We start from the raw sequence: 19,133 nt of genomic DNA on the forward strand, positions 1-19,133 counted from the left end.
CAGTACCTTGGAACAAGAATGGCCTGGAACTTGTGCAGTGGGCACAGAGTCGCTGGGGGTCATTTATCAACACTGGGCAAATTAGCCCATGGGCAGCAACCCATGGCAACCAATCAAATTGCCGCATTCATTGTTCTTGGTGCAGCTGACATTAACAGGCCAGAAATTCTTGTCATGTACCAGCATGGCACCTTATTGCTGATAGCTCATGGACTCATTTCAGGATCAAGAATTTCCAGAGAAGAAATCCCATCCCTGTACTATAACTGCACTGAATTCTAATATGAAGAATATTATTATAAAGAGCATTATTATGATTTAAATTTAAGAATTAAAAAAAAAAACTGGATGAAAGAAAATGTAATTCTAAGCAACTTTTCAATATATGTTTGTTAAATTTTTTCAATAATTTTAAAGTTATGTGTAAATGTAATTGCAGCTGAAAGTAGTGTTTGTTTATCAATTTCTGTTCTCTGGGTCTGACTCTTAAGGCAAAAGTCAGGGTTCATCCAAATCTTTTATCTAGCTGGCTTGCAACATTGTTTCAGGAGTCAGAGCCAGGAGTGCAGAGAATGGAACAGCCAGACCGATAGTGTTTTTAATAACATTTACAAATACCTTTAAAGGGATACTGTCATGGGAAAAAAAACATTTTTCAAAATGAATCAGTTAATAGTGCTGCTCCCAGCTGCCCCTGGTCATATGCCTGCACTTTAGGAGAGAAATGCTTTCTGGCAGGCTGCTGTTTTTCCTTCTCAATGTAACTGAATGTGTCTCAGTGGGACATGGGTTTTTACTATTGAGTGTTGTTCTTAGATCTACCAGGCAGCTGTTATCTTGTGTTAGGGAGCTGTTATCTGGTTACCTTCCCATTGTTCTTTTGTTTGGCTGCTGGGGAGGAAAAGGGAGGGGGTGATATCAATCCAACTTGCAGTACAGCAGTAAAGTGCGATTGAAGTTTATCAGAGCACAAGTCACATGACTTGGGGCAGCTGGGAAATTGACAAAATGTCTAGCCCCATGTCAGATTTCAAAATTGAATATAAAAAAATCTGTTTGCTCTTTTGAGAAATGGATTCCAGTGCAGAATTCTGCTGGAGCAGCACTATTAACTGATTCATTTTGAAAAAATTTTTTTTTCCCATGACAGTATCCCTTTAAACCCATTGAAAATGTGCAATCAGTGTATATTGGAAAATAGCTTACAATTAGATTTTCTTTCATTTTGGAAAAAGAACTTTATCAGAAGGCAAAAGCCAAGGGCTAAACTCCACGGTGTGGCTTGTTCCGATCCGACGCAAATGCGACGAGACAGATGCGACGAATATAAAGTAAGTAATAGAAATGTCAGACCTTTCTATTACTTACATTATATTCGACCCATCCGTCTCATTGCATTTCAGCGCGTCGGACTGGAACAAGCCGGCCCCCACGTGGAGTTCAGCCCTAAAACATGAAACAACACTCACAAGCAAAAAGTTCATCTCAGGTTCTAAACTGCACCAGTGCCATTACTTATGGCCATTTTTGTCCTCATTTTAACTTGTAGGTGTCTGATCAAAACCAGCTTCTGGTTGGCATCTATGGATAATGGCACTTGTGCAATGTAACACCTATTTTAGTTAATCAGCCTAATATATATATTGATGTTACATCTCTGGCTCAGGCTTCTGAGAACACTTGGGTACTCAGTGAGCAATTGGGGATTATAAATGTCCAGTACAGCTTGCGTGTCTTTTATTGCATTACCTAAGATTTATGAGACGTTCATTCCATGCATTCTGTTGAGGCCTATGTGACTGATCCTGCCTAAATAGTATAAACAAAGCTGTGAAACAGCACAGCAAATAGCCTCAGGGTTTGTATTAAAGGCATTATTAATTGCCCTGTGTCAAAATATTCTATAACTTGAATGGTGAAAGTTCCCTTACAAAATAGAAAGATATATATTTTTGGGTGATAATCTGAAAAATTTCGGGCATCAAAAAACACCTAGAGTCTTTTCCCGCACCAGATTTTTTATAGTAAATGTATTGATAAATACGGTAAAAATGTGCACGGGAGTTTGGTCAAAGTGGTTTTAAGAAAATAGTGAGAAATTTTCGGATTTTTCCAAATAACACCCTAAATATATATGTTCTGATAAAGAGAAGGTATATTAAAAAGGCAAAATAAAAAAATAAAGGTAAATTAAAAAAAAGGTTTCTATGGTAGTTCTTTATTGGCCAGGGGTGTCAGGTGCCCCTTTAAAAAGGGGAATATTTTTTTTTTTTCTTAAGAACCACTGGCACAAGTCATTAAGAGATCTGTTTATATGTGTGACATCAGTGTGGTTAACTCTTCCTCCATCCTACAGGGGGGCCCACCTGAGAGATTCTCATTTAATGCATCCTCCAGCATAGGGTTGCCACCTTTACGTGGCCCTCGATCCGGGCAGGGGGCGGAGCCATGACATCAGAGGGGTGGGCCAGTGACGTTGCAGGTGGTGCGAGAGACGTCAAGGGGGTGGGGCTATGAAATGGTGATCAGCAATTGCCTGATTGCCATGTCAATCAAGGGAGATCCTGCCCGGTTATCCATATTTGCAAAACTGGATAGACTGTCTTGACCCGGCCAAAAAAAAAAGTGCACCGGCCGGTGCTGGGGACGGTAAAAAGAGGCGGGATGTGACGTCAAAGGGGGCGGGGAGTGACTACAAAGGGGGCGGAGTTGTGGCGTGCAATTGGACCGGCCTTGGGGGGTGTTTTACCAGCTAGGCCGGTAAAATAACGGCCAGGTGGCAACCCTAGCTGCATGAGTCAAATCCGGACAGGTGGCAACTCTACTCTAGCGGGAGTTGCAGAGAACTGAAAATCACTACAGCTGAACTGGGAAAGGCATTGTACAAAGGAGTGGCACTAGTACATCTCCACAATACTGTTACATACACACAAACAAACCTACTGAAGTGTCTGGGTGATCAGGGCTAGATATTAGGATTAGGCAGTCATTTAATACACATGACTAATCTTGCCATTAAACCTTCTGTTAAAACCTCAACTTTAACTTTCTCCATGGAAAATCCAACACTTAAATCTAAAATCCTTTGGGTAAACCCAGATACTGAACTGAAACCCTTTAATCTACAACGCAGTAAAGCTCCTTATTCAATCTGGCCAGACTGTCTGGAGAGTATAAAAATACCCGTCTGTCATTTACCATAAACCTTTATACAGCGTCAGTTAAAGGTACCATGATCCCTCTTTTCCATATGTCCTGATATATGTAACCTGTCACACCTGAAACATTCAACTGTGATCTCATGCACATCAAAGGCACACTCATACTGTGTGTAATGTAAAAAAAAAGAACCTTATGTTGCAATGGAGGAAAGAGCTGTAAGTTATCATTTAATGGATGATGAATAAAACCTAATAAAGCATTAAGTTAAAATGCTGGATGCTATGTTTGGAGTATCAGTACCCAGGTACGGAATGGCAATCTGTGGGTTCTGGCAAATGCCAGATGGGCTGCTGTAAGATGCCATAGAAAGTGTCTATTAAGTGGGCTGGTGGGGCTGTTTGGGCCTTTTTTTACTTGGAATGCCAGGGCCTATTTCGAATCCCAGTCCAGACCTGCGTACCTCTGTATGTGTCTGTCCTATAGCCAGGCCTGGATTTGTGGCGAGGCCTCATAGGCCCGAGCCTAGGGCGGTGAAATTTTAGGGGCGGCATGCCGCCCAGCCGCATCCTTAGTCACACTGGGGACGCTAAGCTCCCCAGTGCTTCTGTGTCTTAGAGCGATGTGGCCAGCACTAGGACCCAGCGGCAACAGGGGGGCAGGGGTGAGCGGAAAAGCGGCCGGCACTGGGACCATGCGGGCCTCGGGACGCCACTTACTCAAATCCAGCCCTGCCTGTAGCTCCGCCTCTTTCTTGTTTGCTGACATACTCTGCTGTGTTAAAAGCAAGTGTTCCTGTAATTTATGGTAATAAAGCAGCAGGAATCCATGCTGGGTTTATTTTATATTTAAATTTATTTAGTAGTTCTGAGGTATGGTGGTCCTAATGATGAAAACCCCTATATCCCATATATTAAATCCCATACCCTGCATATGAAAAAATCTGCCTTGTGTTTTATATGCATTATTCTGCATGCACTTGTGTTGTAAATTACATTTTTGAAGTTTACATTTTCACGCAATATAGATCCCAGTACCACAAATCCCGAATTAATTGAACTCTGCCTTGAATGTACATTTTCCTTCAATTTAAAACACATTTGGAGCAGGAGGAACATGAATTTGAGGTTCCACTGTAGCCCATAAAACAAAAGTAACACGAGGAAACACTGGCTCTCTCGGAAAGGAGTTTCCATCTGATCTGGCCATTTCAGGCATCTGGTGTATGTAACTTGTGTGTGTCAGACAGCTAAGGAGTGATGTTCTTATTGAGCTTGTAGGGCAGCACTCATCAACTTTCCCTGACATTTGTGGGAGATTACGGGAGCTTTCTGAACGATGGAGAAGAATGTCCAGCCCTGGCCTGCTCAGTGAGGCTGCAGATGGACAGGTGTTGGAAGTTATCCATTGCTAATAATAACAATATTGTGCCAGTAAAGGTGTAAAGAATGTGGCCTGATAAGTACAATAATAGCTGGCAAGCCCCTGTGGCTTCCCTAATGCAACTAAACCCTATCTATAGCAGCCTATTCTTGTAGTATGTAGTATTTTGACAAATAAAGTGGTTGCTTTAATGAGGTGGGCATGTTCCCACTGGGAAATGAGTGCAGACTACCAGATTCACTTGTGATATTAAACCACAATGAGATCCAGGTGTGTTCTGGGTGGGGAAAGATTGGACAAGCACATGTTTAAAGGAGAACTAAACTCTAAAAATGTGGCTAAAAATGCCATATTTTATATGTGGAACTTATTGCACCAGCCTAAAGTTTCAGCTTGTCAATAGCAGCAATGATCCAGGACTTCAAACTTGTCACAAGGGTTACCATCTTGGAAAGTGTCCGTGACACTCACATGCTCAGTGGGCTCTGAGCAGCTGTTGAGAAGCTAAGCTTAGGGGCTGTAGCAAATTATTGAGCAGAAAATTAGGTTTGTCTGTAATATAAGATGATGCTACAGGGCTGATTATTAAATTCTGATGCTAATTGCACTGGTTTCTGTGCTGCCATGTAGTTATGATCTGTATTAATTACTAATCAGCCTTATATTGTGACATTTCTATTCTGTATATACAGTGTATTGTGTGTGGGTCCCTAAGCTCAATAAGTGACAGCAGCACAGAGCATGTGCAGTGAATAAGCAGGAAAGAAGATGGGGAGCTACAGAGGCATCTTTGGAGACACAGATCTTTACTGCTAAAGGGCTGCGGTTGCCTTGGGCTGGTACAGAAGTCCAAAATATAATGTACAATATTTCTAGCTACTTCTTTTGTTAGGCTTTAGTTCTCTTTTAAGGGCACTTTCAGGGGTAATCACCTATGCGGGGGGGAAAGATGGGACCATGTAGGGTAGTGGGCAGGAGTTTAATTATTGGGTGGTTTAGTTCTCCTTTAAGGAAACTGAAAAAAATACAGCATCATATCCGAGACCCCAATACACTGCTTAAATAGTTGTACTATTGGGGAAATTAAAAGCCTAAGACAAAAAAGCTGTTTATTCACCATTATCCCCTTTTACTGCATCCTTCCACCCACACACAAAGCCTTTAGAGAAATGGTTTTAGTAAGCGCTTGCAGTTCTCCTTGATGTGTTGTGTTATTGACAAACATTTTCCCTAGAAACCTGTACAATTGCATACAGCACTTAGATGTATTAGAATAAAAGACTACTAGATCTTCGTGAACACAGAAAGAATGAAAAGTGCTGCTTGATGGAAGCCATTGAAGCTTAGCGGAGGCTAAATTTAGGTCAAGTAAAATGATTAGAGGTTTTGGAAAGAAAATACGATTTTAATTATGGGCAAAGCTGTCGGGTTTACATAGGTTGATAAAAGAAGTGCCTACGAGGGAGTGTGATCACTCTGTCTGTACAAATATTTCCAAGGTCAGCAGCTAGACTCCTCTGGGAACCTGTATGCAAATGGGCCGCACCGGAGCACTTCCCACGAGATCAGCTTCCGAAAAGGCTCAGATTTTAGGAGCCAGGAAAGCTGTTGGAATGACCATATGCAGTAAATATGCTTAAAGAAAGGCAGGGAGGAGGCAGGAGGAAGAATATATTCTTATGGTAATTACATTACAGAAAAGCCTGTTATCATCTGCGAGCTTCCCTGTCTGTATGAGCTCATGTTACACTGGATAAGCAACTGATACCTGATAGTTTCATAAGAATAGTGGCATAAATATCCTGCTTTCTCTGAGTCTTCTCTTTCTGAATTCTTTATTGGGTGGCAAATGATTATTTTAACTAATTAATTCATTAATATAAGTAAATTCAAAACGGCACGACAGAGCTGGGAATAGAACTAGAAATTCCCATAGCAAGTACTAAACCTGGTTCTCGATCCTTGTATCACTTCTATATAAAAACATTATAACCAACTGAACTTCAATGGGTAGTTCAATGGTCTTAATCTGTTATATTTTATGGATTTTAAACGATTTTGTTCAGCAGCTCTCCAGTTTGGAATGTCAGCAGCTATTTGTTCGCTGGGGGTCCAGTAAACCCTAGAAACCAGGCAGTGGTTTGAATGACAGACTGGAAGATGAACAGGAGAGGGCCGGAATAAAATGAAAACGAATAACAAGCAACAATACAAATAAAGTTGTAACCTCTCAGAGGAATCGTTTAATTCCATTTGAAAGCTAAAAAGAGGCAAAATAATAACTTTTTTTAAAACACTGAAGACAATTTAACAGTAGCATGCTAAAAGTTACTTTAAAGGTGATCTACCTGTTTAATATTGTACATTGATGGGATTATAATCTATGGCGTGCATTGCATTTATTGTTGTATTTCTACTGTGGCTCTAGGCCCAATACCCACACTGAAACTGACTAATTAAGAGTATTGTGCTTTTATTAAATGAGCATAGTATTCACATAGTACACTATTGAATATCCTATCTACATCATCTTTTAAAATAAGCAATAGCAATATGTGCCACATGGATATTCTTGAGTAGGTAAATAAAGCATAGAAATTAGTTTACAGATACACCTTTAAAGGATAAGTAAACCTTTAAAATAAGTGAATGTAAAATTGATGAGGGTGCTATTCTAAGCACTTTTGTCATTTACATTCATTCATTATTATATATAAGTGATACATGTGCTGATAATCGAAATGAATTTTGTTACAACAGTGCCACTAGCTGGTCAGTTTCTGACCATTCTGACCATTAAGTAGGGTTGCCACCCGGTCTAGCCCATAAAACACTAGCCCAGGTCGGGGCCGTATTACAAATTTACAAGCAATGTAATTGCCTGTAAATTTGTAATACAAATATAAAAAGCCTTTGGCCCGCCCCCAATTTGCTTAGAAATTTTTGGTCGGCCTTCTGGGCATCGCCTCCTTCTGCGTCGCATGGCTCCACCCCCTTTTGTATCATGGAACACCCCTTTTGTTCCCACCCCCTCCACCGGCCAGTAAAAACTTTAAGAAAAGGTGGCAACCCTACCATTAATTAGTCAAGGAAGTTGTCAGGAGAGAGAGAAAGTGGCTGCTCTAATGTTCTACTGCTTAGGAAAAAAATAGAAAACTCTCTCAAATCTTTCCTATAAGATGAACATCAGAGCAGCCTCTTTCTCTCTCCTCTGACAACTTCCTTGGCTACTTGGTGGTCAGACTGGTCAGAAACTGACCAGCTGGTGGCGCTGTTGGAACAAATTTCATTCCTATTATCAGCACATGTATCCCTTATTATGTTGGAATTATTACAAAATAAATACATAATGAATGTAAATTACAAAAGTGCTTAGAATAGCTCCCTCAACAGTTTTACATGCACTTATTTTAAAGGTTTACTTATCCTTTAAAGAAATGCAGAACCAACACAAGACAATATTCTACTATGGATAGGAAATATCTCAAGTGTAATAGTCTGCCTCTGCCCTATACAGAACTGACAGTCCATAGCCACTATGGGTGCTGTTTACTCCTGAGTCCAGAGATGTAGTAATGGTCCAGCAAAAGAGATAGGGAATAATCTGCTGCTATAGGGACATCAACTGGAGGGAGCCATTGCCAATATATACAGCAAATAAAAGAGGAAGAGAAGAGCAAGGACAGGAGAAGAAAATTAGAAAATGATTTATAGAAGAGAGAAGTGGAGTCAGTAAAGAGGAAATGAGAAGAAAAGAAAAAAAAAGGAATATGTGAGAAGTTTAGTATAGTTAGAAAAGCAAGGCGAGTACCTGTTTTGCATCCATTATTGCTACAGGAAAAACAAAAAAACTATTTGGAAATTATTATAAAAGCACAAGGAGTGAATGGGCATCTGTCCCAACAAATAACAGACACCTTGGGAGATTTACAGGTTGCTAGTAGGATGTATTAAAGTCTCAGATATTTAGTACAAAGAAATATTATTAGTAGTCAGGCAGTTGCAGCTTGGGGGGAATGGCTGCTTTGTTGCTAAGTAACAGACAACTGTACATGACTACCAATCGCAGCAGTTTTATAGAGAAGCTTCTGCTACCAGACACGTCCTGCATAACTGTCTGCCGGCAACTTGGGGAATTTTGACGTTAAACAATGATAATGGAATATGTAAAACCCTTTTCATTAACATATTCCTCCTTTCAGCATCGATGAGTGTCATTTTAGATATTTATTCCAGACCTTTTCCCACAATAGTCTCAACAGGCAGAGCAAGCAATTGGGAATCACAAGCGGCTGATGAGAATATCAAATCTGCATGTCTACAAATACTTTTGTTTTGTGGTTATAACTGTATGGCTCCTAATATATATGCCTGTTCCAGATTCCCTAAACCCCACGACAATGTAGTGACCTCCCACCAGTTATCTACATATAACTACTCTTGTACCCCCCATCATAATAATCTTTAGCCTGTAAATTAATTGGAGCACCAGCAGCTAAAGGGGAATAGACTTTAATCAGGAATGGACTTTAATCAGGATTCTTATGTACTTTGACTAAGGGAAATCATGCCTTGGATAAAATAAAAATCTTGTTTTCAGTTCTGATTATTGGATAATATCAGCTTTGAAACAAAATAATCTTTAGCCTACAAATAAATTGGAGCACAAACAGGTACAGGGGAATACACCTGAAATGGACTTTAATCAGGATTCTTGTGTACTTTGACTAAGGGAAATCATGCCTTGGATAAAATAAAAATCTTGTTTTCAGTTCTGATTATTGGGTAATATCAGTTTTGAAATCTTTAGCCTACAAATAAATTGGAACACAAACAGGTACAGAGGAATAGACATGAAACAGACTTTAATCGGGATTCTTGTGTACTTTGACTAAGGGAAATCATGCCTTGGACAAAATAAAAATCTTGTTTTCAGTTCTGATTATTGGATATCATCAGTTTTGAAATCTTTAGCCTACAAATAAATTGGAGCACCAGCAGCTACAGTGGAATACACCTGAAACGGACTTTAAACGGGGTTCTTGTTTATTTGGACTAAGGGAAATCATGCCTTGGATAAAATAAAAATCTTGTTTTCACTTCGGATTATTGGATTATATCATCTTTAAAAAGCTATAGGTAAAAGGAGTTCAGCATACATATATTTTTCAGTCTTATTTAGCCTAGAGTAGTGGCACTGAACAGTAACTTGTAAAATTGCAGATAGTAAGATAACATCCAGTAAATAGTATGCATGGCAAAGAACAAATGCAGGGTTACCTCCTGGCATGTGCTCAGTGAACAAAGATAGGACATGAGAAAGCTGAATGTGGCTGTACCTTGACTTGGAGGTCCTCGGAGCTGTCTGTGTCCATGTATAGGGAAAGCAGCTTGGGCAATACATTGGCAACAGCAACAGCACGTGCATGCTCTGGAGTGTGTCTCCCAATCTGGCCCAGCGACCAGGCAGCAGCTGCCTTTATGTGATCTTCCGCTTCTTCTGACAGGCAGATGGCTAATTGTGGTACCCCCTGCAATGTGCCACACAATTGTGCTAAGAAAAAGCTCTCCCTCACACACATTATAGATAAATCATGAATTTCTATTATTATAAAAACTGCAAGTTAAGGCTCAGTCTGTCTTGCCTGTCTGTTATATTTTTTCTAAGCATTACATTTCTTCTTTTTTCTTTTGAGGAGTACTTATGACAAAGAAACATAATAAAAATTGCTATATAAACATGCTTTTACTGTACAAAGCTGCAAATAAGCCTTCACAATCTCATGGCTCACACCAGGTGTGTTTCAGTCAGCTGAAAAGAAGCCTATTGACTTTTATGGGACAGTCAAAGTAATGGCTCTTTTCAGTAGGAAAGCAGCCAATGCAATATGTTTGGGATGAGAATGTCAGTATCGGTGCTGCCAAATGTTTCCTATTCTGGTGAGTGGAAGACATCGTTGTAGCTTAGTGCACCTTTCAGTTGTCTGAAAAAGCAGCCTGTGTGTCATGAGCCTAAAGGCAAAATCTGTACCACACATTTAACAACTTGTTAAAGTAGTGGTTCACCTTTAAGTTAACTTTTATTATCTTATAGAATGGCCAATTCTAATCAACTTTTCAATTGATCTTCATTGTTTATTTTTTATAGTTTTTGAATTTTTTGCCTTCTTCTCCTGACTCTTCCCAGCTTTCAATTGGGAGTAAATGACCCCATCTAAAAAACAAATACTCAGTAAGGCTATGCATGTATAGTTATTGCTACATTTTAATATTAATCTTTCTGTTTAGGCCTCTCCTATTCAAATTCCAGTCTCTTATTAAATTAATTAATTTGGACCCTAGCAACCAGATTGCTGAAATTGCTAATTGGAGAGCTACTGAATAAAAAACTAAATAACTGAAAAACTACAAATAATACAAAATATAAACCAATTGCAAGTGTCTTAGAATATCACTCTCTACATCATACTAAAAGTTAACTCAAAGGTGAACAACACTATTTGCTACTAAATCTGCCTGTCTCTAATTATTCCCTTCACTGCTTGTTTCTACTACTTCACCCTTTAAAACATTGCATTGTTAGTCAGCAATGCTCCAGCCTAGACTTCAGTTCCCAGAATTCCTTGCATGTTCTTTGATTCATGGATCTGAGAAGAAGGAGAATAGAAGTGTGCAAGGCACTGTAGTAGCTGGAGTTTTGGTTGAAGGTGACATTCAGAAGTCAGGCAAGTAGTGAAGTGAATAAGAAAGTACACAGGCATTGCTTAATAGCAATTAGATTCACAAATCATTTTAAAAATCATTAGAAATGTATAATTTATGAAAGTTGTTTAGCATTATATTTGCTTTTCTTATGAAAATAAAAAAGCTGAGAGGTACCGTGATATTCTGCAAGCCATTTCCTAGTGTGCAGTCAAACAAATAAGTCACTGAAATGCAGGCCAAGGGCTTATTTGCATAACTTCTGATTTCCAACTTTAATGGAAGAATAAAAATATTTGGCAGCAAATAGACTGCTTCCTGTCTCACAGAAGCATAACCCATCGCTAGAGCTACAACCCAACTGCTTGGATAGTTATCTGACAGTACTTTTCCTCCAGCGCTGTGATATGTCCTAGGATTCAAACTGCCATTATTTTCCTATGAATTACAAGTAGAACATGCACTAACCTTTGAGATAATGACAGCCATCGCCAAGTTCTCCGAATGGGCTGCCACATAGCCCAGCATCATGATACCAGGCAGCCTCACATTCCCCTTGCCATTTCCAATGCAATCAATAACCCCAGCCACTCCTCCCGCATTCACTATCAACTGGGACAGCTGAAAATAAGAAGCAAGTTATTGGTCAATATTTTTATTCGCAGACAAAACATATATTGGTACAGCTAATGCGAAGATGTCTGGGCTCAATTTTAGGGGCAGATTTATCAAAATGTGAGATTATGGTTTACCACGGGAAAATTCACCCACTTTCTATTCATTCCTATTGGATTTTTAGAAGTGTATTTATCAAGTGGTAAAAGTTCAGTTCACCATTTGATACGCTTCATAAGAATGAATAAAAAGTGGGCAAATGTTACCGTGGAAAACTCTGATCTCACATTTTAATAAGTCTGCCCCTTAGTGATGCTGGATTTAAAGCATTAAACCTGCAGAAATTAATAAACTGAATAACAGCAGATTTGGTGTGTAACCTAATGCTGAATTGAGCACCAATCTGTATTTCATTTAATAACTCACATCTAGCCTTTTTTCTAACCATACACAACTCTTAGACAGTAATATCTACTTCACTCAATCATTTAAAGGGAGCAAGACAATTTTCATAGACAGATATTGATACTGCTAATCAGTCACTGCTCCACTGGGTTCCGTACACCTCCTAGAACCCCAGCAATCACAGTCTCTCTATGGCCCATGCACTCAGAATTCTGTGCTGCCCCCAACAGCACTCATGGGCACTTACCAGCATGTGCCCCTGTATAAGACTGCAATACTTATGGAATTGTTCCTTTTATTAATTCCTTATGTCCATTATATGGTTCAGGAATGGGATCTGTTATCCGGAAACTCATCCAAAAAGCTCTGTATTAAGGGAAGGCTGTCTCCCATAGACTCCACTGTATCCATATAATCCAAATTCTTAAAGGAGTCAGGGTCCTCGGTAAGCTGACTGGGAGATCGGTATGTCGGTGCATGAGCAGTTGGAGCAATTTGCCAGTTTTCGACAATTACACATGCGCTGAAATTGACGGAGAATGCCGCAGCTTACCGAGGACCCAGAAGATGGATGCCGTGAAGTCCTCTGCCAGAATCAAGGGGTAAGTATAAAGTATGTGGCATTTCCCTGGGGGCCAGTTAGCCTGGGGGGAGGAGGGAGAGGGGTCTACGTGGGGTGGGGGGTATGGGTTTTTTTCTACAGGGTTTCCTTCTCCTTTAAAAATTACATAGTTAGTTAAATCAGGTTGAAAAAAGTCAAAGTCCATCAATTATTTCCCTTACTCTGTAATAATAAAACAGTAGCTTGTACTTGATCCAAACAAAAATATAATTAATCCTCCCTGCAAGCAAAATTAGCCTATTGGGTTTATTTAATGTTTAAATGATTTTCTAGTAAAAAATATGAAGCAGGAAACATCCTTTTTCTAGAAAACCCCAGGTCCCAAACATTCTGGATAACAGGTCCAATACATGGCGGGCATTCAACATTTTCTTAAACAACATTATTATCCTTTTATGTTCTAATCTGGCTAGAACCCAGGGCTACAGTGTTGAAGGTAGCAAAGATAAACCCTGTGCCGCCATGCTGTCTCCTTAATTGCCCTATAGCATCCCCATGCAGACAGATTGTATTAAGGTTCTGCTGGCTGCAGTGCTTGGTAGCTATCAACTTTGGAAAAATCCACCTAAATAAAATTATGTTCATATAAGCTACCTATACTTTTTTTGTGTAGCCACCTTATAGCCAGAAGTAGTACAGGTATGGGATCTGTTATCCAGAATGCTTGGGACCTGGTGTTTTCCAAATATCAGATCTTTCTGTATCTTTATATCTTAAATCTAAGAGAAAATCAATCAAGTAAACCCAATAGGATTTTTTGCTTCCAATAAGGATTAATTATATCTTAGTTAGGATCAAGTACAAGCTACTGTTTTAATAATACATTTGAATTATTTGGATAAAATGAAGTCTATGGGAGACGGCCTTTCCATAATTTGAATCTTTCGGGATAACAGGTTTCTGGATAACGGATCCCATACCTGTAGTTGAAAGTAAAAGCCTGACAGCCCGGATTCATGGCAAACCCAAATTTGCTAGAATTAAACTGGAAAGGGGGGAATGTTGCTGCATTCAATTGTTTCTCACTTCATGGTACTTGCTTTAAGCCTATAGCTCTATAAAAAATAATATTCCAATTGTTCCAAATTCTAAAAAATAAAACAGGAGAAGCGAGGTTCTAAAATGAAGTGAGTCCAGACCATTGTCTCTGCTTGAGGTTTTTATCAGCGGCTAAGAATAGCTGAGAACAATGGCCACTGCATCAGCATTCGCGCAGCAATAATAGCTGATGGGTTTAGCAGACGCATGAAACACTGAACAGGGGACTTCAAGATGGGGATCTCCAGCTACTGCTAATCCCAGCATTTTTAGCTGTCAGAGGGATGCTGGGAGTTGCTCCATGGCAGCCTGACGATTTATGAAATGTTTAGTAAAAACATTATTTTTTTTCATATAGTTTAATCTAGGGAAATAAGATATAAATCCTTTTCGCACCATACACTTAAAGGGGATGTGATTGAAAAATATATTTTAACCTTAAAATAATAACCAACATTTCAATGAAAATATTCATTAATTACACATTTTCTGTGATTTCACATTTGTTTGTAAATGTACGTGTCCCTTGCATGTGCCTGTCCCTTCTATTTTTTGCTGTGTGGGTTCTGACTTTTTAAACAATGTATTAGAAGCCAGCAGATCTGTTTAGCTGGATTAGAACTGTCTTCTCTTACTTTGTTCCAAGGATCAGAATCAGCAGTGCAGAAGGGATAGGCAAATATTGTTTTCCATTGCATTTACAAACATCTTTACAACCATGGATATTTTTGAACTCCTGTATATGGGAAGGTCGTTTAGAATTACATAATTGTTATATGAGAACATCCAGTACTAGATAAGGCCAATGCTCATACTGGATCTGTTATACAGGAATAAAACAAAAACAGCAGTTTAAAGAATGGGGTATAAACTGTGACGCTTTTCAGATCTGTATCCCATCAGCATCCCTTGCACTGTGTAATACCGGTGATAGGCCTAAGATTGCCGTGTCTGCATCATTAAAGGGGAACTGTCGGGAAAATGAAAATTTAATATAACCATCGTCATACTGAAATAGGAGATTTTCTAAATATAACCAACCGAAAATTCTGTATTGTTTCTGAAATAATCAAGTTTATCTTCACTATCCCTCTCTCAGCATCTGTTTCTCTTCTTCTCTTCTTGCAGGAGTTGGGTGTCAGATATTCATTGACAGTTAGATCCAATATATCTTATAGGGGGGCACCTTTTGCCTAGAATATGTATTAGAGCTCACTCTATTAAAATCACCAGAAATCATGTGCCTCTACATGCGGTATTTATGCAAAAGGCAGTTATTTTGTTAGATTTTGTTTGTACTGGAGTCAGTTATTTGAATGAGCTCTAATACATCTGCTAGGAAAGGAACCCCCCCCTATAAGATATATTGGATCTAACTGTCAATTAATATCTGACACCCAACTCCTGCAAGAAGAGAAGAAGAGAAACAGATGCTGAGATTGATAGTGAAGATAAACTTGATTATTTCAGAAACAATGCTGAATGTTTAATTGATTGTATTGAGAAAGTTTCTTATTTCAGTATGCTGAAGCTTATATTAAATAGGGATGCACTGAATCCTTTTGTTTGGCCAAACCAAATCCTAATTTGCATATGCAAATTGTGGGTAGGGCAGGATTTCACGTGACTTTTCGTTACAAAACAAGGAAGTAAACCAATTTTTTTTCCAAATGTTCCTTTCCCGTCCCTAATTTGCATATGCAAATTAGGATTCGGTTCGGTATTCGTCCACGAAGGATTCAGGGTTTCGGGTGAATCCAAAATAACGCATTCGGTGCATCCGTAATATTAAATTTTTCACGATAGTTCCCCTTTGATGTTTACAGCTGACATTCTTCCATTGTTATAGGAGAAAGAACTGCCTTGAATAGCAATAGGAGAGCACAATGATAGTATTGCATATCAGAGAACACTCCCAGACACGCATTCACACACATCTACTCTCCGAGGCACGTCATTAGCCTATTAGCCGGCAGAATCATCAAGTCTGACAACAGCTTAGCGACAGCCCTTAGGGGCATGGGGGTCACCACCGCAGCCCACAGAACTTCTGCTCAGTCAGATTACGGCAGCAGCGAGCAATGAGCACAAAGGATTTCAAGCTCATCTGATGATTCACTCTCAGAATGATTAAAGGATCATTTTAATTTGTCTTTCTCTTAACTCCAAGCCCTGATAGAATCCCTATTAAACTGATCCCTGGGAATCCGGAAAGCTGAGTTCAGTAATTGCACAGATCTTACCTCGGGGGTGTGCCGTGCGATTTCTCGGATGAGGGTAGATGAATTTTTCTTGACATATTCATCAGGGTCTTTCAGACACGTCAAGACAACGGGGAAGATTTCGGCTTCTACCACCATTTCTGCCAGGTCGACGGAATGCTTAGCAATTTGGCTTAGGGCAGAGAGCACCTGGCGCTTGGGAATAATCACAGGTATTAGAGGCTGTCTTCCAACAAGAAATTCCTTATAAGATTGGTATCATAGTTTATAAATCCAAAGGACATTCGCTGGATAAAAGTACATTCAAATACTTTTTATTCCAATGTATTCGAATTTCAGTTTTGGTGTTACTTGCCCTTTAATATTTAGAAGACCAATACGACACCCAATTAATTTATATATATTTTGGAGTGAATTGCATTTTTTTTCCCCTTGATATTCAGTGGGGGCTCCATTGTAAGTGTTAAAAAATATGTAAATCAGGAATATCCAACTTTTAACATCTACCAACAGCTGAAGGTCTGCAAAAAAAATGAAAAAATGAAAAAAAATGAAACTTCAATATTAGAAAAACAGTCACAAATAGAAAATAGAAAGTAATTGGAAAAAGACTTTATTTCTGGTGAACTATCTGAAACCAACTCAACTGAACTTTACTATATGGTCAAAATGATGAACAAAACCCAATGGACAAAAACATCCCAGTCTTGTCAGTGGGCTTTGTTTCTATTAGGGCCAATGCTATATTGAAATTATACTTTGTATAAAATGTGGATCCTTCTCTATATTTTTCTATTATTGCTCAATAAATCATACTTGGTTACATTGGTTATTCTTCTCAGGGAGTGTTGCTTTACTACATGTTTAAGTTTATTGTGTGGGAGCTGCCATACTGTTTAATCAGCCAGTTAAAAGGCTGTCCATAGTTTCCTGTTTTAGAGAGTTCTGCACTCATCCTGTATGGGTTCTAAACGGGAACTGATTTCATTTATGTTAAAAAAGCCTAATGTACAGTGTATATCTAATAAGTATTATTTGATGTTATACTTAAAACTAGAAAGAACAAGAAGCAATGTCCGTTTCAAAAAACGGGAGCCTTTCAAACAACCCATGGAGCCTTATTTATTTGCAGATATATTTTTTATTCATATGGATGCAAACTTGTGCTGCTCTGATGAGTATAAATTAATAATCACCCTATAAATAGTGCCCTCTGGTGGTTACATTTTCACAAACAAATGATTGTTGGATTGGAAATAACTAACTGCTCAGGTATTGGTCATGTACCATTAGATAAGTTAAAGTTAGCCCTTATAATCGGTACAATAAGAATGCAGAGCCTTCCTACTGATGTAAAAAACGATGCTATTTTTTGTATTACTGCTGGACTGACATGTTACTCTGAAGCTTGATAAAGGGCCCGAGGGGTCCGAATTGTTGCCCTTTTGTGATGTATATGGAATTAATAAACCACTTTTGATACAACTTTAACAAAAAGGTGTGCATCTGGATTTTTTGCAATTACTCTACTGACCCTAATGTAAGGGAAAGGTATTCTGGGTAAGCACCCTGCACTTTCAAAAAGTGTTATTTTTGGGATTGGGTTGAGCTCTCCCTCATCGTGCAATGTTACTATGAAGCAGCACAAAGTTTGTGATATATAATATAATAATAGATATTTAACACCCATATCCAGTGATACTTTACATGGGAAGGCTGAGGACCTTGGGATTACCTTGCAGTTTCATGGTTAAAATAAAATATTCACGTTGGAAAACATGCACAGACGTGTGGGAATATAGCCATATTACACCGGGAGAGTACAAAGAGAGAGCAACACAAAGTACCTTGAGTTTTGCATCTGGATTGAGAATCATCTGAGCTAAGTGGGCTATTGCTCCCGCATCCACAACAGTCTGTGCAAGCTCAGGAGAATGCTTCGATAGATCACTCAAGGCTGAGGCAGCAATCCTTTTCAGGGCGATTTCTGGCTCCTGGATACAGAGGACAAGCAAGGGAACGGCTCCTGCATCCACCACAGCTTGTGACAGTTCTGGAGGTCCAACGAGAGGTAATAGAGTAAGTATGGGTGACTGACCCTTGTGCAAGCCATTTTTCACCCATGACAGATACACCAAAGGAAAGAGGGCAGAGTTGACTTTTCTGTCTGGATATTTGCATTTTAAATCAGCTCTCCCAGTTCCTGAAACCCATGCGGACCAATTATTGGCTGAAAGGAACACCGGTCAATAGAGGGACCCCTTTTTTTTCATGCGCAGATTAGGCTGAAATAGCTTGTTTTTTTTTCTGCCGGAGAAAGAGTAAGCAGATGTCAGCTGTTTAAGCCCTGGCTATTCTGTGCTCCCCAATGGGCTTGTCATTTCCGCATGGCTAACACTCAGCGCCTACTTTATAGCCGGCCCTTTCATTTGAGGAGGAGTTTGCAATCATCTGTGCTGTGTTTATGTTAAGACAATATGTCACTCCAATGCAAAAATATACCGAAAATGAAAAATGTTTGCCTAATACATTCCATGGTCTTTCCAGCATCAAAGCTAAGCAAAGTTTCCCCTTGCATAAATAAATGTTCCGCACATAAATACTTCAGCGCCAATTACTTATATTATAAACATCTCCATGCATCACTGTGTACCCCCATGCTATGTTTAAGTCCGGCAGCTTGGAGAGTTTCTCTTTTTCATCATGTTTCCATTTTGCTAATCTGATCTGGAATGTACCCTTTAAACATGTAACTATTTTAAGAAGATGCCTTCATGGATAAGTCTCTGCATCTTTCTGCCTTAAATGCAAATGCAGTAACTTTAAATTGCAATTTTACTCTGTCCCATACTACCATAATAATAAAGGCACTTCACACACCTTTATCTTTTAGATTGTAAGCTCTATTGATTGGGCCTTTTTACCCCCTGTGTCAGTTGCAAGCTGTATTTTTCCTTGCAATAATTCTTGAATGTAATAATAAAAAT

The 19,133-nt window shown here is 39.1% G+C and overlaps 1 protein-coding gene across 1 annotated transcript in view; it reads right to left on the bottom strand.

Annotated features, from left to right (window-relative positions):
* The window catches only part of spag6.S (sperm associated antigen 6 S homeolog), a 79,121-nt gene that overhangs the window by 22,151 nt on the left and 37,837 nt on the right, over positions 1-19,133 (bottom strand). The window contains exons 5-8 of the mRNA XM_018269101.2: positions 17,994-18,199; positions 16,168-16,341; positions 11,713-11,865; positions 9,882-10,073 (exon numbers count right to left, since the gene is read on the bottom strand). Coding sequence (XP_018124590.2) covers positions 9,882-10,073; positions 11,713-11,865; positions 16,168-16,341; positions 17,994-18,199 — 725 coding nt within the window. The remainder of the gene's footprint in view (positions 1-9,881; positions 10,074-11,712; positions 11,866-16,167; positions 16,342-17,993; positions 18,200-19,133) is intronic.

The sequence above is a fragment of the Xenopus laevis genome, chromosome 6S (assembly GCF_017654675.1).
Source record: "Xenopus laevis strain J_2021 chromosome 6S, Xenopus_laevis_v10.1, whole genome shotgun sequence".
In the NCBI taxonomy this organism is placed as follows: domain Eukaryota; kingdom Metazoa; phylum Chordata; class Amphibia; order Anura; family Pipidae; genus Xenopus; species Xenopus laevis.